This window comes from Salmo salar, chromosome 09, assembly GCF_965601325.2.
Source record: "Salmo salar chromosome 09, fSalSal1, whole genome shotgun sequence".
NCBI lineage: Eukaryota > Metazoa > Chordata > Actinopteri > Salmoniformes > Salmonidae > Salmo > Salmo salar.
In genome coordinates, this window is record NC_138299.1 from 128,301,384 (window position 1) to 128,327,993 (window position 26,610).

The window sequence follows — 26,610 nt, forward strand, 5'->3', positions numbered from 1 at the left end:
TTTACACAGTCTATGGTTTATTCCAGCAGCCATACTCCTGAGGAAGAGCTCCACATTCACACTCCAACATTTTCATAGTGATCTATCTATCTACACACAAAATATTTAAATATGAAAATGGAGATGTACAGTGCAGCAATACAAAGGCATGGTTTGGTCATTCTTTTTAGTTAAAATTCATTTTAATATATATATATACACACATTAACTTAAATCTCTTTAACACCCAAAGTCAGTGGTCTTCAGTCTATATTGTGGTAAACCACCTGGACAGCAGGACAGGTCAGAGCATAGTTGAGAGCCAATTCCCTTCCAGGTGGAGCCTCTGCCCTTGGGGCCAATCACAGAAGAGGAGAGAGACTCCTCCCCCTCTTCTGTAATAAATGATGAAATGCATGTTCTCCTCTTTTTCTCTGTAAAAATAGTCCTACCGATATCATGCTGCACATACCGCTTTTGGTTCCTCTTTACAAATAAAGCAACTCAAAGTAGTCGTCTCAGCTTTTCCAAATAACATTTCTGCCCTTAAACTTGTGTTAAATATACAAATACTGATATGCACAAAGCTAATTTCCGCTAAGAAAAAAATATTTACAAAATTCCAGCATAATGAATGGGAATATTTTGCAATAACTTAGTATCAGCCAGTTTGAATATACATATGCCTCAGCTGAGTCCGGGCCAGTTCATAGGTTAGATAGAGGACGAGAGGAGACCCTGTCCCTTTAACACATTTACATTTAAGTCATTTAGCATACACTCTTACCCAGAGCAACTTACAGGAGGAGAAATTAGGGTTAAGTGCCTTGCTCAAGGGCACATCGACAGATTTTTCACCGATTCAGCGACCTTTCGGTTACTGGCCCAACGCTCTTAACCGCTAGGCTTCCTGCCGCCCCTAACAACCCCTCCCTCTACACACCTTTACCTTGTTTTGATTTTTGTTGCCATGGACGGTGTCAGTTAAGTCACTTTGTTGTTATCATTGTTCTTAAAACATAATACAAAATACCAGTTTTAGAAACAGTGTTTGTCTTTTTAAAGCATCTTGTAAAACAAAACAGTGCAAGAGGTGTGAGCGGAGCACGCCAGTTGACAACACCCTAGTGGTGGAAGTTTGGGTGGAGCAGCGCTATAAGAAAGGATTTGTTGAAGAGCTTCCTGAGGGGTAGTGTCCTGAAGGGGCGCCCGCCTGGAAGGAAAAAGAGCGAGAGAGAAAAAGAGAGAGAAAAAGAGAAAAGGCGAGAGAGAAAAAGCGAGAGAAAAAGAGAGAAAAAGAGAGAAAGAGATTAAATAAACCACTAGTGAAACTAACAAGTCTGGACATTTGGTTGAAAACCACCTGATGGTCCCACTCACCAAGAAGGGGTTACTAGAGGCCCCGGGTGCAGCCATCGCCTGTCCATAGGGGGTCCCCACAGCCATCGCCTGTCCAAAGGGGGTCCCCACAGCCATCGCCTGTCCAAAGGGGGTCCCCACAGCCTTGGCCTGTCCAAAGGCTGAAAACCCCACTCCTGGTGGACCAGAGAAACAGTTGAATAATCAAGGTTTAAATGAAAAGGGTACACTACACAAATTCATGCAAAGCACACATGCACCCATGCAAACACCCATACACACACCGTTGGGTTGCTGGGGATAGGCCGGAGGCTGAGGGAAGGGGGCCTGGCCAGGGAAGGGAGGTTGAAAGGTCCCACTGAAGCTGGTGGGGAGGTTGTAGGTAGCAGCGTTCCCGAATCCGGCTGGCATGCTCATGGACCCTGTGCCAAACGTGGCTGCAAGATAGGCGGGAGAGGAGAGGACACTCACAATCTACACAATATCACATCAGTTACACAGAGCTTGTGCTACACGATTACTGCTAAGTGCTAACGCAGACTACAAAACATCTGCGCACGCCACACACACACACACCACCTACCTCGTCAAGCTATAATCACACCTGACGCCAGGTTAACATTGGCACACAACCTGAACTAAAACACCTTCACCGAGCAGTTTACACTTAAACACAGAAACAAACACAGCAACAACAAAACACCTACAGAGACTAGCTCTATCCATAACATAACCAGCATTAAATTAGACAGCATCTAGCACACAGCTACAGTACTAAAGCACTCAGGGTATAAGCACTCTTAGCAAAGGCAGTGTACAGAATCCAGGAGGTTGAAAAACAATAAGAAGCTTACAGTCAAGATGGTTGTGCAGATAAAGGATACTCTTAAATGGTTCTGGCAGTTTGATGACCTTTCAACACCCGTTTATAACCTCAGAGCTCAGCTGGAGGACATACACACTGCCAACAGCTATAGTCTGAAAAGCTACGACTGTTAGATAGGCTATTTCTCTAGGCCAGCAAGGGGCAAGATGGGGTAATCAGCGATGCCACATCACTACAGTCTGGGAGCATCAGTGAGGGCAGGGGGGGATTGGTGAGGGCAGCTGAGGCATCAGGACCCCCACACTCACAGATACAGTATAAGCAACACTGGGGTCAGGGCACACAACACATGCACAGTCGGCGAGACAGTCACAGAACACTCTGGGAAGCTCTAGGAAGCACTGCCAGAGCCAAGACACAGGGAGGCAGAGAGGAGAAGGAAGGAGCAAAGGAGTGCGCTGGAAGAGGAGGAGGGGACCTACCAAAGTGGGCTGGAGGGTAACCCTGACCATGCAGAGCCCCAAACAGGCCTGTCCAGCATCACGAGAGCAATCAGACAGAGCCATTATCATCTGCACTTACACACGTACGTACACACTCTCTTTACAGAAACACTCAGTCACTAATCAGTGTCTCTCCGATTTACTCTATGTAAGACTGTTACTACTTGGACTATATCCTCATTTAGCTACAGACAATTGCTAGTGAATAACGCCGCCGTCTTGTAGCAGCCGAGCCACCGGCAATCGACTTAGAGATGAATACAATCAGCTGAGCGATGAAGTGAAGGCATCTGGTTCATAACCTCATTATGACCTCTGATGACCACGAGTCCTCTCACAGGGTTTCAGGCGGTCACAGTCATCCTCTGTAAAAGTAATCTAAGAATATGGACTTGTGAGATTTCGGTTGATTACTAGGCTATTCCTTGAATTTTGTGACAGAGGAGCTTTTACATGACCACCTGCCTCAGTTAATTTGGGAGATTTTAGCATGACTTTGTTCCGCACTACGTCAAAATGGCCACTAACCACTGATAGTTAGATCAGCTTTAGTCATAGAGATGTACGTCAGAGCTCATCTAGTATCTTTGCAATGGGGCTGCCCATGAGGCTTTGGGTGCGCCCTCTTATCTAACTCAGTGGCCACGCCCGAATACCCGTACTTGCATTCTAAATAGTATGTTGATTGGGTATGAGCAAAACAAAATGTTTTAGAGTACGTGATATTTAGAACATTTTGAAAGCGTTCAATTCCGAGGACGTCATACTCATTTCGGCTTTTCATCTAGTACGAATTCGCTGTATGCTATTGAGGAAGAGAATTGTCTTTTCAGACTACCACGTGATCAGACGTGATGTACGAATGGCGGGGAAGAACCCAATTACGCATTACATGACGCCTTCTCAGTATGCTGATATCCGATTGCTTACTGCATACATTTTTAGTGAACAGTATGTTCCATCTAAACAGTATGTAGTATAGTTAGTACATAGTATAGGATTTTTAGTAAATAGTAGGGAAAATGATTTCGGACACAGCCTATGGCTTTAGTTTCAAGTACATTTGGTATGCAAGACATCCGTGGCGTGTCCCCACCTGCTGCCGCCACGGCCGCTGCTCTCCCATTGCTCTGGAAGGGGTTGGTGGTGGCTGTCGCCGGGGCAACCGCTGCAGCAGCAAAAGGGTTTGTTGACAGACCTGGCAGAAGGGAAGAGGAGACATCTAACTCCTATTAGTTCGTCTCTGAGTAGCTAAGTGTCTACTTCAGCTCTGGAGAAATGGGTTGTGGTCCCATTCTAATCCACCCCATTCTCCCCGAAGTGTGCAATCATTCACTCGCCCTCATGGATTGAAAAGTAATAGACGCAAGACAGTGAGTGAAATACGAAAACTCCCTATAGCCCATGCTTACACCTACCCAATGGTTTTTAAACCCAAGAGGCGAGTGAACTAGTGTAGCGCACACTGAGAGGGAAAGGGTAGGGATGGAAACACACACATGGAGCAATGTCACTCACCTCCAAAACCCTGGGGCATGCTGGACATGCATTGCTGTGCCTGGGCTGACGAGACTCCTGTCACAGGGCCAAACATCCCCCTGAGACACAACAACGGCGTTAGAGTGACCCCGTGGACTCAGCATGACAGAGGCTGTATCCCAAGTGACAGCCTATTACACCTACATGGTCCCTAGCAGTAGTGCTAAAGGTAGTGCACTTTTAGAGAATAGGGTGCGATTTGAGGTGAGAGGGCTGAGTATCATTTTGAAAGATAGACCTACTTGTTGATAACAAGAAAGTTGATTTATATATTTACAAAGATGTCAATATGAGAGAGACAGAAAGACAGAAAGGCATAGACTAGAGGGTAATGGGAAGAGGGTGAATTCATCTGATGGTGTGTTCTCGTACCCTTGTGAAGTGCTGACGGTGTTGTAGACGCTGGTAGAGGGGGCCGACGAGCCGAACACGGTGTCCAGCTCGGCCAGCGCGGCGTAGCGGTCTGCCGCCGACGTACCCGTCAGCTGACTCTGGGGGTGACGCAGTCCTGCCGACACCCCCGGGGGGAGAGAGCCCGGAACCCCGCTCGGGACACTACCTCCTGAAAACACACAGGCTGGTTCACAACACAGGAGGCCAGGAGGGTACTGTAGAAGCTCCGTCTGTCTCCTACACCGGCAGCGAGGGCAACAACACATCATGCCCACACAAAGGAGACCTGACCCTGCTCCTCTACCAGTAGGCCTACATTGAGATAAATATCATAACAGACTCAAACTTTTCTGAGCCTTTCATCTTCAAAGTGCCATGAAGGTCTGCTGCACCGTATGCATATTAACAGTAGAATAGCCGGGACTCGACGAGTAGGCTACCAATAGCTGCCAGTCTATGTAATATCCACAATCACAAATAAATATATTCATATTTTGTTTAGGGAGGTCATAAAACAAACATGGTGCTAAGACAATTTATTTCAAAAGAACAGAATAGCGTGTTTTAAGATGTATTTATCTGTGCTATAGTAGCTGAGGCTATGGAGGCGCCATGTCAATGAAATTAACTTGTTCATTTAGCAAACATCACATGCTTATATTCCCCAGCCCTTTACAATATTTTTATTTGACCTTTATTTAACTAGGAAAGTCAGTTAAGAACAAATTCTCATTTTCAATGACAGCCTAGGAACAGTGGGTTAACTGCCTTGTTCAGGGGCAGAACGACAGATTTGTACCTTGTTAGCAGGCATGGAGCTGTGGTTATTCTAGATAAAACGTCATTTGAAAGGGAGACCATCTGTAAAACATTGTGTTGTTTGGCAAAACTAGGTTAATTAAAAACCTTGGAATATGCTCTTTCGCTCAAGGTAAAGCAATCAAAATGTCTGGCCTGTATGGACCTCTTAAGATTATTTTGAAAAGTAAGCAAGCACCAACAAATGTCAAAAAGATGCCCTCTGGTGGTCAAACTAGCATTAATGGCAACAGTGGCTGACAGTAAAATACTATGATGTCACGCAACCCAACGTGCTATACCATTCTGCAGCACCCCGCAAGCTGTGCTGTGGTATGACGCATCCTTTAAAATGAGGACCCACTGTCCCTGCTGGTTCTGAAAGGATGGGACCCGGACTTCATCTATTCTACACCATGCATGAGCTCATCGTCCCCAACCCGATAGCCATCTCACTCTACTCGACGCACCTTGAAGTCTGCCAAACAGAGTGGAGACTGGCTCGCAGCAGGGACAGGTTTACATTGCTCCGTTTTGTCAGAGCTAAAGATGGTATCTAGGTCAGCCAGTAGTGCCTCCGTCTACCGGCGGGGAAGCCAGTAGTGCCTCCGTCTACCGGCGGGGAAGCCAGTAGTGCCTCCGTCTACCGGCGGGGAAGCCAGTAGTGCCTCCGTCTCTGTCTACCGGCCCATTGGGCGTTCCTGCAGAGGAGGAGTTACTCTGGCTCTGGGAGGAGGAACTGAAGCATCCAAAGTCGGCACTACAGGATTTGGGGAAGTGGTCAAAATTAGCTAAATTGCTAGCGTTAACTAGGCCCCCCGAGGCCGTGCTACCTGCGAGAGATGACAGAAAGGAGTCACACAAGAGGGGCCTGGGGGTGTGTGTGTTCCTGACTGTGCAGTGTAAATCTAGGAGGCTGGATTGAACACTGTGTGCTACTGGATGCAGGCAGCATCAACAGAGCACAGCAGTGTAATCTGTCATTTACAACAGCACCGTGCTTCATCTGGCCTGAAATCAATGGAAAGGATCTGCATTATACTGTTGAGTAGTATAACAGTCAGATCTAATGGGGTCAACGGTGGCAGACTTGAAATGAGCCCAACGGCAGTCATGCTCCTTAGTCTGACTGTACCAAGAGCCACACAGTGGCTTCAAGTGTGTTTGTAGGAAGATTGGTGTCTTTCTTACCAATCGTCTTACACTGAGGGTTAGTTCAGCACAGAGACTGAGGTTAGGTCACAGTCTGAGGAAACAGCATGAGAGGTGAAGCGTCACTTCACGGGGAGTGGTTTGAGGGTAGAACCTGACTGTTGCTTTGGAAGGAGAAATCCTGTCTACTCTCCTGTCTTAACAAATGAACACACCTACAGTGAATTACTGAATCACCTACACTGTTACAAGATCTTAGTACAATACACAGGTGGAGAAATCTCTTGATTTTTTAAAATTAATAATCTCAAAATCATTCTTAAGATGATTTTCTGCAGGATAAGAGTTCCAGAGGCCGAGGTAAAAGTTGCCCACCTTTTCTTTCAATAGTTGGCTGCAGTTTAGACTGCATGACATCATGTTATTTTGCACCAATGGCCCTGTACTTCTGGATATGAACAGGTCAGCAAACAACGAAGAGCATACAACACACACACACACACTCATTAATAGGAACAACCATAGGCATTGATATGGGAAAACCCCTAGAGCCTACCAGACAGACGGAGGGGAGAAAGGTGTTAAGCTGGAGGCTGAGCCCAGGGAGAGAACTTACTGTGAGCACCTGCACCCGGGTGAGGTAGAGCAGTGCCAGCGGTGGCAAACTCACCCACACTGCGGCTGGATGAGAGGGACGTGAACGCTGGCAGCCAAAACAGGATGGGGTGGGGGGGGTGAGTACCAGAGAAACAGGGTGAAAAAAAATAAGAGAAAGAAATAAACCAAAAAAGGGGGAAAAAGTGTGAAAATCACCCAAAAGCAAAACCAAATCATAACAGAGCGAATGGAGTAATGTGAAAGCAGAAGCCAGGCAGTGTGGTGGTCAGTGTGAATGAGAGAAGGAGGAGCCTTTGAGAGAAAGGGGTGAATCTCCATAGTCTGAAGTGGTTTCCCTCTCCTTGTCTCATCTGCGCTCTGCACACATCTGATAACATAGGATAGGTGAAAGCAGATTCTTTCAGATCAGTGCGGATGATGGAAAGGAGACAAGGAGAGGACGCCACTGTAGAGTGCAGCGATGCACTCAGAGAGCAGTGCTTTCCCATCCACCACTGCGTAAAGTCAAGAGGTCATCTGCAGACAGTGTCCAGCAGAGGGCGGTGTAGTACATTCAAAACTAATTCCCTTGGGGAAACGAGCCAGTGAGTGAGTGTGTGTGCCTTGAGCAGTCAGCTAGCAAATACAGAGCCAATGAGAGTGAATTGACATTATTGCTAACTACAACACAGACAAAATGGACACAAACTCATGACAAGTAGGAGTGAACTGATGTGAGTATGTAACACAGAGACAGACACACAGAGCGACAGAAAGACAGAGCCTCTGGGAAAGGAGGAAGATTGCCTAACAGTGACCTGTGTGAAAATGTGAGTGTGTGTGAGACAGACTGGCCATGAGAGGTGAATGGAGCATGCTCTACCTGTATGTGAGGTCTGGAAGGGGGCTTGGGGTGCCGAGGGGAAAGCACCCGATGGACCCGCGCTCCCAAACGCATCAAAGTCAGCAAAGTCTGCGTTTGCGTTCTGAGCAGCTGGAGGTTTGTACGAGGGTCAGACACACATAAAATCAAAAAGGACAAACAAAACAGGACTCAATGAATTAGACGATTAATGGTCACATGACACAGGCAGCAACCCAAATGGCACTTTATTCCTTTAGGGAATAGTGTGCCATTTGGACAGAAAACGACACATTGAGAGATATGGAACTAAACTAGATGGAGCTAATGACCAACCAAAAACGGATGTGATGACAGGTTCACCTTCTCCTATAGAGCACTGCCCTGACCTAAGCTCATGTTCCCTTCTAGTGTGTGTGTGTGTGTGTGTCTGCCACTGTCTTGGTTCAATGTAAGACATATTTTAAATGAAGCACACAGTACATCCATTCTTTTCTCGCGCTCATCGTCATGGCAATTCTGAATAATACAAATAATAAATCAACCAAAGCAAAGTTGGTAGAATGAATAGAATGAGTCATTTAATAGGATCTCTATAGAATGTTTGGTTGGTAAGAGTAACAGTGTTCATTTGAATCCCCATTTTATTTCTTTGCCATGGTGATTCTATTCATGAGAATTCAATTACATTTCAATGTGATATCACCATTGAAAAGAGAAACTTCCGTAGAACTTCCGTAGAACGTTGAAGGCTTCAACACCCAGCAATTTCACCAGTCCATACCATGGATGGCAGAGACATCAGTATCTTCCTGCAAGAACTTCAAATTCCATCAATGGTAAGCATCAAATTATGTATTCTTCCCATGATTTGGTTCATTTCTGTTGTTCATTTGGTTTATTATGGAGTTTTTCCTCAAATTCCATGTAGATACATGGAATCGGTTTTACTGTTACTTAAGGTCAGGTCCTCCCGAGTGACTCATAGAACTGGCATTTTGAGTGTTTGTACGTCCCAGTCCCTAAACATGGCCAGCTTCTGCTACCACAACCAGCACCTGCCTGAGCAGGAGAAACAACATCTGTTCTACAATAACATGGGAGATAAAACGCAAGGTGGAGATCTATAGGAAAGAGAGGATGAAGAGATAGGGAAACTGGAAGCCATTCTGGGGGTGTTGGGAGTTGGCTGCAGAGATGGGCTTCTTGTGAATCTCTGATTTATTTTGTTTAAGTAGTAGAAAATAGGATAGGAAAGGACTGATGGATATAGAACGTTTGATAAGTGTGTAGGTTATTGTCCAATTTCTATTAAAAAAAAGGAATCATATTTTAAGTACCAAATTGTGATGTGTTTTTAGAGGGCGTGCGTGTGTCTTTAAGCCTCGTGTGGGCTGACTTGGTGCAGCCTCTCTGCACCAAGGTAGAACTTCATGGCTCTTTGAGGATGAGAAAACAGCTTGACGTTGGCCTCAGTAACCAAGGAGACTGAGCGCCCATAGCCCTATGAGAATTTTAGTGTCTGGCGATGCTTTACATAGATCAGTGTGATGGACAATGAAGGGGTTAAAAACGTATCCAAAAACATGGAAATCTACCAATCCACCATCATTAACAATGGAAAAATCGAATGATTTATTATTGAAATAGCCTGGGCAACCGAGAAAAACAGATTGGTACAATTTAAGGCCATGTGGCAAACCATAATGCAGGCACTAGGGAGGGGAGTGTGAACATGCTGGTCTGGGCAGAGGAGATGTAGTCGTTGTTTGTGTGCAAGTGGTTCGTATGTGTATGTTTGTATCGTGATAAAATAAAATAAATTAAAAAAGTGAAGGTCCATACTCTTGAAATTAAGGAAATTGAAATGCCTCTAAAGTTTCTTCCACTACCATAAAACAGACTTTTGGACAGTTGAAGCAAACAAATACTCTTCAGGGAAATTGACCTTTTTATAATTCCATAAGTACGAGTGGATCATTGAGTATACGTATCATTGACCAATGAAGTCTAAGCACTAAGCAGTAGATGTAACCACCGTGCCGAGAGTTTTTCTAACAAGGTGTAGTGACCGCTCTGGGGACCGGTGCAGCTCGTGCCACTCCTCCTTACCTGGCTGACTGTTGAAATGTGCAAAGTTGGCAAAGTTGGCTGCCGACCCTGCTGCAGTCTGCGAGTGGGGCGGAGCGGCGAAGATGTCTCCGCCCAGGTCACTGAGGAGGTCAAACTTGTTGTCGTGGAACTGCTGCTGCTGGCTCAGCTGGAGGGCCTGGGCCGCACGACTCCCCACCGGAGACTAGAGACACAACAGGGCTGTGTTCATTGGGGCATGCCGTAGCAAAATGCTTTGCAACAGAAACCAAAAATGGGCGTTTCTTATTGGACAGAAGTTGATGGAACCTCCCCGTTTCACTCCATTTCGTGCTAAATATGACCCAGTTAACTCACAGAGACAGACACTTCAACCATGCAGAAATAGTTCACCTAGATGTCCGCACTTCACACAGGCCATCTTGTCGAAAGCAACTCAAACAAATATATGTTTTGCCTACTAGAGCCAGGTGGGTTTCCTGAACACATGATCTTTCCAGGAAAAACTCCCTGGGCCCTACTTCAAGTCAGGAAAAACTCCCTGGGCCCTACTTCAAGTCAGGAAAAACTCCCTGGGCCCTACTTCAAGTCAGGAAAAACGTTGTACGGCCTGTTATCAGCCAGCTGAGTAACCAGTATGTGCCTTACTTGACTGGGCGTGTGCTTGTTGAGGTGCAAGGTGGGGGCCGACTCCCCCAGCAGTGTTTTGAGGGGTCGGACCTCGGGGGTGCTGCTGGTGCTGCTGGCTGACGAGCCGGAGATGGAGGCGTGGACCGAAGCCACCACTTTGGCCTGCTCCGGGGGAACAAACCTAAATCACAACAACCATGTTCAATTGGTTACAGAGCAACACAAGCTTTAATTCAAATGGACTCCTATAACCCAGCATCTCAGAGCAACTTTTCAATGATAGCACAACGGTAAATGCCGACAGCCACCCCGGTAAACGGGACTTGCCGTCAGAGTTAAAATAGTTCCAACTTTTGCCGTCGCGTTGTTTAATAGCGGATGTTGATTTGCACCGTTTGATTACTGATATCACCGTAGCAACGCATACCGTCGTTCTGGCTCGCTTTTTCCACCACCCTCTTCCTTGCTTTCTTGTTCCGCTATGCTGACTGGTATGACGGTTATGTGTAAATATTAGACTTTCCTTTTGGATTACAACTAACGCATACAGTGACCTAGTTATCATCCACCAAATACACCTGGGTTGTTACTGCTGCAAAGTGCCTTGCTACACCGTAGGACCAGAGCTCTATGGACTCTGCAGCAGCCTCTCACCATCTCTTCTTCTCGTATTTCTCCTGAAGGAACTCCTTGACTTTCTGGGGTTCCCTGAAGTCCGGTATGGAGGCAGTTCTGTCGTCGTAAAGCCCCAGCCATATCTGTTTGCATGACTAGAGAAGACAAACGAGAGAGGAGACAGACAGAGAGAGCAGAAAAACATGTTTGGTAAAAAATGAAAGGGGAATAAAAGTCACATGCAAATCAGAAGATGTGGTTCATCACCTTTACAGAGGAAAAAGACAAACATGAAAGAGAGAGAAAATCCTTCAACACCTCCAGGCCAAGACAGCAGAAGCAGAATGTAGCACATTCAGGGTCATTCCAGGGTGTCTCTTGGGAGCCCGGAAATGGAGCGATCTACAGCCAACTTGCCAAGGGATAAGAGATGTTACAGTATACATGGACACCTAGCGTTTTACAATTAGATGCAGACAAACAACCAAATACATACTGAAACAGAGACAGACGGACAGGAGGAGAGACAGGAGGAGAGGACGACCGATTAATCGAAATGGCCGATTAATTAGGGCAGATTTAAAGTTTTCATAACAATCGGAAACCGGTATTTTTGGATGGCGATTTGGCAGATTTTATTTTTTTGTTTTTAATTTATTTTTAGACCTTTAACTAGGCAAGTCAGTTAAGAACACATTCTTATTTTCAATGACGGCCTAGGAACGGTGGGTTAAATGCCTTGTTCAGGGGCAGAATGACAGATTTTTACCTTGTCAGCTCGGGGATTCAATCTTGCAACCGTACGGTTAACTAGTCCAACGCTCTAACCACCTGCTTTACATTGCACTCCACGAGGAGCCTGCCTGTTACGCGAATGCAGTAAGAAGCCAAGGTAAGTTGTTAGCTAGCATTAAACTTCTTATAAAAAAAAAAATCAATCAATCATAAACACTAGTTAACTACACATGGTTGATGATATTACTAGTTTATCTAGCCTGTTCTGCGTTGCATATAATCGCTTAGGTACACGTTGCTCCAACCATAAACATCAATCCCCTTCTTAAAATCAATACACAAGTATATATTTAAACCTGCATATTTAGTTAATATTGCCCGCTAACATTAATTTCTTTTAACTAGGGAAAATGTGTCACTTCTCTTGCAAACAGACTCAGGGTATATGCAGCAGTTTGGGCCGCCTGGCTCGTTGCGAACTGTGAAGACTATTTCTTCCTAACAAAGACAACCGACTTCGCCAACACGGGGGATGATTTAACAAAAGCGCATTTGCGAAAAAAGCACAATCGTTGCACGACTGTACCTAACCATAAACATCAACGCCTTTCTTAAAATCAATACACAGAAGTATAGATTTTTAAACCTGCATATTTAGCTAAAGAAATCCAGGTTAGCAGGCAATATTAACCAGGTGAAATTGTGTCATTTTGCGTTCATTGCACGCAGAGTCAGGGTATATGCAACAGTTTGGGCCGCCTGGCTCGTTGTGAACTAATTTGCCAGAATTTTACGTAATTATGACATAACATTGAAGGTTGTGCAATGTAACAGGAATATTTAGACTTAAGGATGCCACCCGTTAGATAAAATACAGAACGGTTCGTATTTCACTGACAGGAAAAACGTTTTGTTTTCGAGATGATAGTTTCCGGATTCGACCATATTAATGACCTAAGGCTCGTATTTCAGTGTGTTATTATGTTATAATTAAGTTTATGATTTGATAGAGCAGTCTGACTGAGCGATGGTAGGCAGCAGGAGGCTCGTAAGCGTTCATTCAAACAGCACTTTCGTGCGTTTGCCAGCAGCCCTTCGCAATGCATTGCGCTGTTTATGACTTCAAGCCTATCAACTCCCAAGATTAGGCTGGTGTAACCGATGTGAAATGGCTAGCTAGTTAGCCGGGTGCACGCTAATAGCGTTTCAAACGTCACTCGCTCTGAGACTTGGAGTAGTTGTTCCCCTTGCTCTACATGGGTAACGCTGCTTCGAGGGTGGCTGTTGTCGATGTGTTCCTGGTTCGAGCCCAGGTAGGAGCGAGACGGAAGCTATACTGTTACACTGGCAATACTAAAGTGCCTATAAGAACATCCAATATTCAAAGGTATATGAAATACAAATCGTATAGAGAGAAATAGTCATATAATTCCTATAATAACTACAACCTAAAACTTCCTACCTGGGAATATTGAAGACTCATGTTAAAAAGGAACCACCAGCTTTCATATGTTCTCATGTTCTGAGCAAGGAAATTAAACGTTAGCTTTTTACATGGCACATATTGCACTTTTACTTTCTTCTCCAACACTTTGTTTTTGCATTATTTAAACCAGATTGAACATGTTTCATTATTTGAGGCTAAATTGATTTTATTGATGTATTATATTAAGTTAAAATAAGTGTTCATTAAGTATTGTTGTAATTTTCATTATTACAAATAAATAAATACAAATAATGTAAAATAATTAAAATAAAAACAAAAGTTAAAAAAAATCGTAACAATTATATATATATATATAAAAAATAAAATAATAAAAATCGGCCGATTAATCGGTATCGGCTTTTTTTTTGGGGTCCTCCAATAATCTGTATCGGCGTTGAAAAAAATCATAAATCGGTCGACCTCTAGAGGAGAGACAGCCGGACAGGAGGAGAGAGAGAGACAGGAGGAGAGACAGGAGGAGAGACAGGAGGAGAGACAGGAGGAGAGAGAGAGAGAGAAACTATTTATAAACAGAGGACAGACAGCAGCAGACAGTAAAGTCAAGGCTGAAGATAATGCATGTCCTCCAAGGCTTGTGTCGATGTTTCCAATAGGCCTAGAATATTCTTCTCACATAAAGCACCTGACATACATAGCCTGCAGAACAGCAACAAGGACAAGCACAGGCTCAATTCTGTACCACTACCACATCTAGCAGAAGTGCATTACTCCAATTCGGAATCCTTGGCAGATTAAAGTGTGTGTGTGTGTGTGTCAGGGCCAACTAAATAAATAACCAGACACATGGAATGCATGAGTGAGCATCAGAGCACCATCTCCTGAAAGAGCTGCTCTGTGTCTGTTGTGCCGTGGCCACCCGGTCGGCACGCCACCACGCTATTCTCAGCAAACACACAAATCACACTTTACAGGATTGGGGCAATATCTCTGGAATGTCACCCAAAACCAAAAGGGGGAAAGGGTGAGGCCGGCCATATAGGATTCTGGAACACAACGTATGGAATTCCATGATCTGGGGTTAGAGTAAGTCTCAGGGCATTGAGGACAAGGAGTCAGCCAGCCAGCCCTCCTTAGACTGATAGATTAAGAGCTCCCGAGTGGCGCAGCGGTCTAAGGCACTGCATCTCAGTGCAAGAGGCATCACTACAGTCCCTGGTTCAAATCCAGGCTGTATCACATCCGACCATGATTGGGAGTCCCATAGGGCGGCGCACAATTGCCCCAGCATCGTCCGGGTCATTGTAAATAAGAACTGACTTGCCAAGTCAAATAAAGGTTAAATAACATTTTTCAAAAATAAATAAAAAGAGGTGGGGACATACGAAAGGTGGCCTAGCTTGGAGGACAATGGAAGTTGAAAAGAAACATAGGCTACTAGCTGGGTCCCAGATCTGTTTGTGTGCCTGGCCAAGAGAGCATAAACAGATGTGGGACCAGGCTTGAAAAACACTTCTTTATCATTATAAACCGATGTGTTTCTGCATTCTAGTCTCCATCGGGGTGCTAAGAACTGGAAGAGCTGGACAACAAAAACTAGCATTTCATTTTGGCCTGTTTGCTTCCCTTTGGTTCCTAGTGAATATGACCCAGGCAGACATCAGCCATTTTGACAACAGTTCTGGGATGTCTGTGGGGCCCGGTCACAATGTTTGGCCCTACCTCATTGCCGTGTTTCTGGAGGAACTCGATTTCCTGTTGCGTGAAGGTCGTCATGGAGATGGACTTCACTCTGTGGGGTGGGTTCAGCCCTCGCCTGAGGACAGGAGAGGGGGAGAGAAGAGAAGAAAGAGGGGGGAAGATGGGAAAGGGGAGGAGAAATGAAAGAACAGGAAGAGGGGAGGGGGAAACAGCAGAGAGGGAAAGAGGGGAGAGAAAGCGGGAAGTGGGTTAATTCAATTGTAAAGCATCACAGATTAAGAGCCCTCCCATTAGATAGGATCATAAGATTCAGATCCCTGTACTGACAGCTCCTCAGACTGGCGAGATTAATTAGGAACGTGCTGAGTTTTGCTGGGCTTAATACTGCAGAATTTGGGACAACAGAGACATCACTAAAGGGGGAGCGAGAGCAATTCTTCCCTTGTATAGCCTAACACGGGTACTGAAATCGGGTTGCCGTCACGACACACAAGACCGTGCTAGCTCACTGAGCTCAAACCTAAATGGTAGGCCTCGATCTAACACTAGTCTTTAAGTCTCATGCAAGGTTACTTTTCATGAAATGCTCGTTGAGCCACCTAGCTCCGTTACACTTGAAGGCAGTTAGTGTTAGCCTAGGTGTGTGTATGTATGTATGTATGCATGTAAGCGTGTGTTTGATGAAAGTGGGTGAGCTTTTAGAGTATGCGCTCGAGTCTCCTTGTTATGTGTGAGTGAGCTCGAGCCATCAGGTGGGTCTGTTTCCTGCCTCCATTTCCTGTGCACGGCTCTGCTCCTGTGTGCGTGCCATTTCAAGAGAGGGGGAATATGTCAGAGGAACAGGTGAAACTGTACCCTGTGTCACTCAGTTCACCTGAGCCTCAGCACTTGTTAGTAAGATTTGTTAACATTTGCTCTAGACCACTGGTTTTCAACCTGTGGTCCGGGGTACTGCAGGTGGGCCGCAATTTTTTGTAATGTTTCATATATATATATTTTTTTATATATTAACAGTTAGGAGTATTAATGGTATAATACAGAATTTTACATTACTTTCACAATGCAAATTGTTTATAATAATAGGCCTGTTTACATTCACTGCTAAAATGGACTAAATTTGACAGCCAAGATATTTTATGTGAAAAGAAACCTGCGAATGGTGGTCATCACACACACTTTGCCTAAACGGTCTCCATGGAGACCTAAAAGCTATAGAGAACTGGGGAGGGAGAGAGCAACACTGTAAGACTAGACTAGGGCTGTTCTTCAATTATTCACTGCTCTTGCCTTTAGCGCTCTGTTGAAATTAGGAATGAGTGCCACCCAAATGGTAGAGCAGCTCATTGTAGGACTATGGATCACCCATCCATCACCTTCCATCCATCACCTTCCATCTTCAGTTCTATACCACACTACTCAATCAACTGACTGACTGGAGCCGCATTCAGAGTGCCCTGGTCAAAAGTAGTGACACTAGACTGGGAATAGGGTGTCATTTGGTACACAGCCTGTGTATGGGGTTCAATTTCGCTACACTGCCGCAAGCATTTAGCTACACTCGCATTAACATCTGCTAACCATGTGTATGTGACCAATAACATTTTATTTGAATTACTGACCAATTACAGGGGTAGTTGTATATTCAGATCTACTATTGGGCTTTGGGGTGTATCCACTTTCTGTCACAAATAGAATGACTGACACGTCAAGGTCTCACACTGAGATTACAGTCAACCTGTGTTACACACCAGACACCAAACGAAAGATAACGGACCAAAACGGGGAGGAACTAGCTTGAACTTGAGAAAGGAACTAGCTTGAACTTGAGAAATGCTTGTTTTCCGCTGCAAAGCATTTTGCTACGGTGTGAAGTGCACTAATGAATGCGACCCAGACCGATACATGCATTCTATTCAGCCTGTTAGAAGCATCATTCCGACCGTGTTCATGCTGGCACAAGTACAGCCCACCCGACAGCGCAGTTGTGGTTACAAGTGCAGGGAACATTTGACTTTTCAACCTTCTCTCTCTAGTTAAGACTGGCCAGTTAGCCAACCATGAGGGTGAAGTGAGTGTTTGACTGTGTGTGTGTGTGTGTGTGTGTGTGTGTGTGTGTGTGTGTGTGTGTGTGTGTGTGGTCTCATGAGGAGGAAAGTAGGTCAGATACTGGGAGAGAGTTCCAAACCCCTCCAGCTCTGAAAAAGGATGGCATCAGACCGCAATTGAACAATTCGGACACTTTGTAATCACTCTGTGAGTGCGTGTATGTGGTTACAGTGAAACCCAGTTGATTTGCATACCCAGTGGTATTGTCAAACTTTCACACTATTCTCTCACTCTCACACAGTATGTGTAGAGAGAGCGGAAATACCCAGCAGGGAAGCGCCTAACATACTGACTCCTCCAGGATGAGAGAGACAGAGAGGGACAGAGAGGAACAGAGAGGAACAGAGAGCGCTGAACCCACATCCCAGCAGAGGCCATCTATGCAGCATCCTCACCAGCCAACGCCTCTGTAGTACTCAGACACACACACACTTCTTAGCCAAAGCCAATAGATGACCCTGTAGATGATAACATGGTGTCCGTCAGCACTGTTCAGCATTCATTCAATGCCTACAAGAACAACGGTCAGTCATCTTGATTCAGGTCACCATAAACTATGGTTGGGCTCTGGAGTTTTTACTAATCACATGAACTAACCAGAAAGAAATTCAAATAGGTCTGAGGTTTTCCTGGTCAAGTCACATGGTCAGAAACACCGAACTATGGTCAATGTGTCACTAGAATAACGTCCTCCTGTAAGGAAACCTCTACAACAAACATTGTGTTCCTCCTGGGGAAAGCCTCTCCACCTTCATATGGAATGTGTTTACACAGTAGATTCCAACCCCACCCATTAAACAAGCCACAGGGTATAAAGTGCCCTGGCTCTGAACCCCTGACGAGTAGGCAAGCAGTTAGCTAACTGGCCTAGTTACCGCCTCAAATGAGTTAGCCTAGCTAACTGGCCTAGTTACCGCCTCAAATGAGTTAGCCTAGCTAACTGGCCTAGTTACCGACTCAAATGAGTTAGCCTAGCTAACTGGCCTAGTTAAAGACTCAAATCGATGACAAGAAGAAGAGACCAAAAACCAACTATTAATCTCAAACCAAATCAAAAGGCATTAGGATCAACAGAAGTAAAAGACTGCCACAATCAAGCAGCAGAGTCCTATGAATGAGCATTGAAATAGTGAGGGGGTCTTTATGGTAGGTTCCTGTAGAAGGGAAGGGTCAATAAAGAGCTCAAGAGGATGGGTGTGAAACTGGTCACATTTCCCTCACATTCCTCTTCAGGGTGTGGGAAGGACAGACATGCCAGCAGCACTAAGAGCTATCCTATCAAAAATACAAAACACACACATCCTTAAATTATAGGCCTAAACCAGGATCTTGTAACACTATGATTAGTCTATGTCGGTATAAGTCGCCAAGCACAAATGGGTCTCAAAGAACACAATGGGGCAGTTTCTCAGCCTACTCCTGGACTAAAATGTTTGCGCAATGTAGAGTCCCCACAGAAAGTGTTTTCCAAGAAAAAGACTAATCTGGGTCAGGGAAGTTGTCCCGCATACAGTAATTTGATGTCTCTCAGACAGTGCTAACCTCCTCTACCCTTTCTGGGAACCAAAGTGAGAGAGAAGTCAATTCGCAACTTCCTGCATTTTGTCCACTTCCTGTTTAACTACCCTGCATGCTGCTGATGTAGCGAAACAGGGCCAATGGGCCATGCCACCACTTCCCCACACTAGAATCACACCAGGCTTCCTGCATACATACAGTACCAAGAGGCAGACAGCAAAGCAGTCCTTTCCACACGTCTCTCTAGCTCATGAACATGGCAGTCGCTCAGTCCTGCCAAGAAAGATTTGCACAAGACTCAGATCCACCGCATAAGTAAAATGGATAGCCTGATCAGCAGAAAGGAGGATAGGTCAGTGAGGTCATTGTTCTGCTGGGAAACCAAATATAATCCTGCCAGTACTAAAGAAGGACCACCTAGCTACTGTGTTATTACATTGGAACAAGGTATCAACCACTAGCTAGGAAACATATGAATAACCTATCTGATATGGCTAGCCTATAGGCCTACGTTTGGTAGGTAAGTCTAGGTAGCATACACTTTACAGTTTTGGCTACCATCTTCTTTTTCACATTACACAGTCTGAGAGACAGTGTGAACTAGAGGTCGACCGATTAATCGGAATGGCCGATTAATTAGGGCCGATTTCAAGTTTTCATAACAATCGGTATTTTTGGCCATCGATTTGCCAATTTTTTTTACACCTTTATTTAACTAGGCAAGTCAGATCAAGAACACATTCTTATTTTCAATGACGGCCTAGGAACAGGGGGATTCGGGGATTCGTTTTTGCAACCTTCCGGTTACTAGTCCAACGCTCTAACCACCTGCCTTACATTGCACTCCACGAGGAGCCTGCATGGCAGGCTGACTACCTGTTACGCGAGGGCAGCAAGAAGCCAAGGTAAGTTTCTAGCTAGCATTAAACTTCTTATAAAAAACGATCAATCTTAACATAATCACTAGTTAACTACGCATGGTTGATGATATTACTAGTTTATCTAACGTGTCCCGCGTTGCATATAATCGATGCGGTGCCTGTTAATTTCTCATCGAATCACAGCCTACTTCGACAAACGGGTGATGATTTAACAAGCGCATTTGCGAAAAAAAAAGCACTGTCATTGCACCAATGTACCTAACCATAAACATCAATGTCTTTCTTTAAAATCAATACACAAGTATTTATTTTTTAAACCTGCATATTTAGTTAATATTGCCTGCTAACATGAATTTGTGTCACTTCTCTAGCGTTCCGTGCAAGCAGTCAGGCTATATACAGCAGTTTGGGCCGCCTGGCTCATTGCGGACCGTGTGAAGTCCATTTATTCCTAACAAAGGCCGTAATTAATTTGCCAGAATTGTACATAATTATGACATAACATTGAAGGTCGTGCAATGTAACAGGAATATTTAGACTTAGGGATGCCACCCGTTAGATAAAATACGGAACGGTTCCGTATTTCACTGAAATAATAAACGTTTCGTTTTCTAAATGATAGTTTCCGGATTCGACCATATTAATGACCAAAAGACTCGTATTTGTGTGTTATGTTAAAATTAAGTCTATGATTTGATATTTGATAGAGCAGTCTGACTGAGCGATGGTAGGCAGCAGCAGGCTCGTAAGCATTCATTCAAACAGCACCTTCGTGTGTTTTGCCAGCAGCTCTTCGCAATTCTTCAAGCATTGCGCTGTTTATGACTTCAAGCCTATCAACTCCCAAGATTAGGCTGGTGTAACCGATGTGAAATGGCTAGCTAGTTAGCGGGTGCACGCTAATAGCGTTTCAAACGTCACTCGCTCTGAGACTTGGAGTAGTTGTTCCCCTTGCTCTACATGGGTAACGCTGCTTCGAGGGTGGCTGTTGTCGATGTGTTCCTGGTTCGAGCCCAGGTAGGAGCGAGGAGAGGGACGGAAGCTATACTGTTACACTGGCAATACTAAAGTGCCTATAAGAACATCCAATAGTCAAAGGTATATGAAATACAAATCGTAGAGAGAGAAATAGTCCTATAATTCCTATAATAACTACAACCTAAAACTTCCTACCCGGGAATATTGAAGACTCATGTTAAAAGGAACCACCAGCTTTCATATGTTCTCATGTTCTGATCAAGGAAATTAAACGTTAGCTTTTTACATGGCACATATTGCACTTTTACTTTCTTCTCCAACACTGTTTTTGCATTATTTAAACCAAATTGAACATGTTTCATTATTTATTTGAGGCTAAATTGATAGTGTTTATGTATTATATTAAGTTAAAATAAGTGTTCATTCAGTATTGTTGTAATTGTCATTAGTAAAAATAAAAATCGGACGATTAATCGGCGTCGGCTTTTTTTTGGGTCTTCCAAATAATCGGTATCGGCGTTGAAAAATCATAATCATCCGACCTCTAGTGTGAACCTCTTCAGAGGAGCCTGTGTGTCTGAGCTTAGAAAATAATTCCATTATCCCACATCAAAGTTTAATACTACAGCACCACAGGGAAATTCACAGTGGAATTCCTGCAGAACCATAAAGAGATGAGAGAGAAGGGCCAAACTCTGTCCATCTGCAATGTTTCTCACACAGTGTTCTTACAGTTGAAGTGCACCCCCCCCCCCCTCCCCCTCCCCCCTTAACTGCCAGAACTAAGACATGATAAACACTGCCCACCCAGATAGCAGCACTTAGGCTAGACCTCATGATGCAAGAACACACCTAAAACTGATCCAGTGTGTGTCATAAGAGAAAAGGGTTGAGGTGCAAGAGAACAATTCTGACGGGGAAAACCCAACACGGAGACAGGGGCACCTTAAAACCAGACTGGAAAGCTGCTGAGTCGGTCTCAGTTCCCCTACCTCTTTACGGAGCTATGAAGGACTTAATAGAGAGTCAGGGAGGGACACACACACTTCACCTTTTCTGCCATTATTAAGCTAACCATTATCCGCTAATGGACCATGACAGGTTGACCTCAGTGAGGCATTGAGGGTAGGAAAGCTAAGCCCGGCGACTGGCGTCTCACTGGGCAGCATTGACGAAGTAATCAGGACATTACAATGAACAACTTATTGAATTAACAGGCAATGTGGTTGTGTTTCTTTCTAAACAAGGTTACACAAGTGTGTCCACAAAGGGCTCGGCAAACAGTGGTGGCCTGGGAGGGAGGGGGAGGAATGGCTACAGCAAACCTCATAGACAAACTGATAATGGAGAAAAATCGCTGAATGTACTGACTAGCACAACATGGGTGGTTTCAGGCCTAACTGTAAGAAAGAGTGAAAACTGAAATCCCCCAAAGACTTGTGAGGAAAGATGTTCTACAAGTGATAATGAAAAGATGAGCATAACCACATCATATAGATCTACTGAAGAATAGTATAGGCTAGCAAACCAAGGAGGGCTGGGGTCATTTTCATCTCATTTGCATGTCTGCAGGAAATCCTTCAATGGCAAAAACAAGCTTGCTGCTGTTGAAGACACCTGATGTTCTTCAAACTAGCTGCACACCAGCAAATGATTAAAGGGAAAGGGGATACCTAGTCAGTTGTACAACTGAATGCATTCAACTGAAATGTGTATTCTGCATTTAACCCAACCCCTCTGAATCAGAGAGGTGCTGGGGGCTGCCATAATCGACATACATGTCTTCAGCGCCCGGGAACTGCCTTGCTCAGGGGTAGAACGACAGAATTTTACCTTGTCACCAATGACGTTCTCTGTTTGAGATATGTAACAGGTCATTCTTTACCATGCATGCAATCACCAGGCATTGCCAGATTCTGAACAAACAAGGTCAGGTTGACATGAAATAGCTGAGGCACATAAAAATCTAGAAAATTCTCTTGTTTTTTTCTCTGCCTGTGTGGTGTTATTTTGCCCCCAGATCTTTTAAAATACATTTCCTCAACAATATTTGACATTTAATTGAGATTGCATTATTTTGTTGCGAGTAGCGATGAGGAAAAACACATCTTCAGTCTCACTAATCCTCAAATCCCAAACTATACAGATGCTTGGTTACACAACAGTACAAGCCAGAGGTACAGCATCAACCTTTCATCACAGAAATACTGTAATGTTAAATAGTTAAATGCCATTTTGCAATTGAGTTGCCCCTATGACCTGCATAGCTTGGTAGATGACACTTGTTTTAATATGGTCAACTTTGCCTGGCTTGATAGCTAGCTGAGTGGTCAAAAAAAAGAAAAAAAAGAACTCTAGCTAGCCACCTGAGGAGAAAAGTAAGCAGGCTCATGTGCAGGCTGTTCTCAGACTAGACGTAACATAGTAAACCAAAATATGGGACACTGAAATGAGTATGATACGTTACCTTTGCTATGGTTACATAAGATAGAAGGTTACTTAAAGGAAATCTCCAGCAAAAAAACGATATTTTGGTATTTGTTTCACTAGTCCATTGTTGATAGTCCCCAAACATGTTTTGCATGTCAGCAATCAAGTTTTCAAGATACAAACCTTTCAAAATACAGATGGTATGATACATTTAGCACCATATGATGCAAAACGCCTCAACCAGCTGTATTTCTGTGTGGGACTATATAAACAATGGACTAATGAAACAAATACCAAAGGATGGTTTTCGGGTGGAATTTTTATTTAAGTAGACTCAGAGATATGACTTAGATGCAGGAAGTAAAAAGCCTAGTGGATCAGTTTCCGCTACAAGGGGTTGCAGGTAGCCTAGTGGTTAGAGCGTTGGGGCCAGTAACTGAAAGGTTGCTAGATCAAATCCCCGAGCTGACAAGGTAAAAATCTGTCATTCTGCCCCTGAACAAGGCAGTTAACCCACTGTTCCTAAGCTGTCAATGTAAATAAGAATGTGTTCTTAACTGACTTGCCAAGTTAAATAAAGGTTAAATAAAATATAAATAAACAACTAAGAACGTTGTTTTGGTTCCCTGGCTACCTACATTTCTTTGTGTGCGTCTACATTTTTTCAACTTAGAAGCACATGTGCTCCTTGTAAAAAAGGTCAGTGTAGAGCCCTGCATACGAAATGTAACATATACTAATTAGGTCTCCCGGATCTTCGTTTACTATGTTACATCTACTCCTGAGTCCAGGTTGCAGTGTGAAAACTACTGCAGCAGGTGACACACTTTTTAATGATACTCATCTTGTCCACCCATCTCAGTCTGGCTTCTCGCCTAGATACCTTCATATCTAGCGGTTTACAATTTAGTTAGCTAGCTAACTAAACTGGTTAACGCGTTAATTGATTTGATCCAGCTAACGTTAGCTTCTGTAGCTAACTACTGTACTGGTAAATTGCCGTTACAGTATGTGGCTAGCTAGTTAGGCTAGTAAGCTCGCTGGTGGCTAAAATATGCTAACTGTATCTGGTTATTTAGCGAACTATCATATTCTTGTACTAGATAAAGTCAGATTAACGAAATATATCTAACGTTATTTAACTAGCTATAGCCAGCACAGCAGACACCCCAACCCACAAGACAATTTCAGCTCGAAGTGGAAAGAGACGGGGAGGAATGGATTATAGCTAACTACCTAGCTAACGGTTAGCTAGCAAGTAACTAGGTAGTTAGCATCCTGAATGCGGCCTGTCAACGCGGAATGAAAAGGTCACTCATCCAATCACATTTATACTTACAGTATGCCAGAGCAGGAGGTGCAGACGAAAGACCCCACCGTCATGTTGGCATAGGTTGGGCCGCGCTGATCGCAGTCAAAGCACTTTCTGTTGGGAGGCAAACTCGTCATTTCTCTCAGCATCTTCAGGTGTTTCTCCTCCTGCTTTCTTTTCGCACTCGCCGCCATGACTGTGACAAATAGGGGAAGAAAACAAAACCAGGGAAGGATGGGGAATTGTAGGTAACGGGAAAAGCTTTTGCTGCTAAACGGGTACCTACTCTGAAAGGAAGAGTGGCTACTGTCGGCTGAACAGGAGTCGAGGCGTTGTAGTCAAGAGAGGAGAGTCACGCACTGCACGCTCCTGATTTCCATGGGTTTACCAGCGCCACCCACCGGATTGACGTTTATCATTTCATGTGGCCTAATTCCTGGCACTTTCCTTTTCACGATACCAAGAGGAAACACCCCTCTCATCTCAAACGCATCTAGATGTAAATCTATTATTAGTCTATCATTAATTGTAACAAGAATTAGAGGAATATAATAGTTAGAATAGAACAGCGTTCCCAACTGGCGGCCCTCGTGCCGAATTTAGCACGGGGGTGGTTTTATTTTGCTCCGTAAGTCTTCTGAGCAGAAAATAATAGTACATATATTTTTTTCATTTACATTGTTGAACATGAAAGACTGTAAAAACTGGAAATCAGCTCCAAGTGATTTTAATTTAAGAAATCTGTTCCCAAGTATTCCCACGCATAATAGAGACACGTGACCATATACATATGTAAGCAAGGTTTGAAGTGATTGTTTTAGTCAAACATATCTCTTTGGGCGTCTTGCGGTCAATTTGCAGTCTTCAAATTATTTGTAATTATGTTCCAGCCCCTGGACCATCCGCTCAACAAAAGAATCGGCGGCTGAATCTAGTTGATTATCCCTGGAATAGAAGATGTCAGATAGGTGGTGTAGATGTCAGAGATGTGCAGAAGATTTGTATGCCACCTACTGTACCTTAGGCGATGATGTGTTATAGATTTCAATTATCATAAATTGCTTATTTATTAGTGATGGAACACAATTTGAGAATGCTATTCTCACTGGTTTTCTTATTGTTCAGAAAAAAACAGCACATAATGTTGGGGTACATACAGTGTGATGGGCTACTGCATTGACAGTAAATGAAAAGGCTGTTGTGCTTGCATGCCCCATGTGTGACTGTGCTTCACAATCATGGCTCCTACTGTGTAAAAACAAGTGTTGTTTCCTGGAACTCTAAGGGTGACTCGGTCCCACTGAGTAGCCTACATCTGAGAGAAGATCTGTTTTGACAACTTACCTTGGAGGACACTGGCTTAACATAGGTCAAGAGTACTGGGCCTGTACTCATAAAGCATCTCACAATAGGAGTGCTGATCTAGGATCAGGTTGCCCCTCTTATTCATTATGATTCAAAAGGCAAAACCTATCCTACATTGAGATGCTTTTTGAATACGGGTCAAAAAACATCAGTCTATCAATACAAATGTATCAGCGCAGAAAAATAAGTGCAGAATGCAATGTCAATTTTAAGACAAAATACAAATGGACATGAGAAGGAGGATGCAACCCTTTCTACCCTGCTCTGTGATCCTAGTGATTAATATAGTAAGATGTAGGCCTATTAGGGCTGGCCTACACTTTCTGCCTGCAGACATTCTCCCCCTAAAGGCAAAATGACAGCTTCAATAAAGAATTGATGAGAAAGAATGCAGCTAGGCCCACGGGTTCTGCTGCCAATGCTGAGGGACCAGGGAGGGAGGATAACACAGTTGGCATGAAGTGGACCAGATGGAGAGTGAAACAAGTGCATATTTCACACCCAGATATAACATCACTGTTCAGCCATGCTAAGTTTTGCCTGCAATCACTACAGATAAAATACTTAATTTGAAACAAAGATGAATTACAGAATCCAAATACTCTCTGTAAAAGTAATTTGATGTAAAAGACAAATTACCCAGTTCAGGTCTATAGCAATTATCCAGTTGTTCCCATACTGTGCAAATAAATGCACAAAAGTGCTAAAACGGGTGTCTATACTGGCGTCACTTTTTAAAGTAAAATACAGCTTTAATAAACCAGGCCAGACACTCAAGCCGAGTTCTCACCCCAAG

At 44.0% G+C, this 26,610-nt stretch overlaps 1 protein-coding gene across 6 annotated transcripts; it reads right to left on the minus strand.

The window, feature by feature from the left end:
• Positions 1–160: 160 nt before the first annotated feature.
• Positions 161–24,827, minus strand: LOC106612568 (arf-GAP domain and FG repeat-containing protein 1). 6 transcript variants are annotated; one of them, XM_014213839.3, is made up of 14 exons: positions 24,736–24,827; positions 24,477–24,645; positions 15,246–15,339; positions 11,384–11,499; positions 10,748–10,910; positions 10,121–10,304; positions 8,030–8,140; positions 7,166–7,252; positions 4,579–4,768; positions 4,186–4,265; positions 3,764–3,889; positions 1,623–1,775; positions 1,360–1,514; positions 161–1,192 (listed from the first exon to the last, which is right to left on the minus strand). In XM_014213839.3, the coding sequence occupies exons 2-14, from the start codon at positions 24,641–24,643 to the stop codon at positions 1,133–1,135; spliced, it is 1,686 nt and encodes a 561-aa protein (XP_014069314.1). In that variant the 5' UTR covers positions 24,644–24,645; positions 24,736–24,827; the 3' UTR covers positions 161–1,132. The 6 variants fall into 6 exon arrangements, with proteins under 6 accessions (XP_014069314.1, XP_014069316.1, XP_014069313.1 ...); XM_014213841.3 differs by having other exon boundaries at positions 7,220–7,252; positions 24,477–24,806; XM_014213838.3 differs by having other exon boundaries at positions 24,477–24,806.
• Between the last annotated feature and the right edge of the window lie 1,783 nt (positions 24,828–26,610).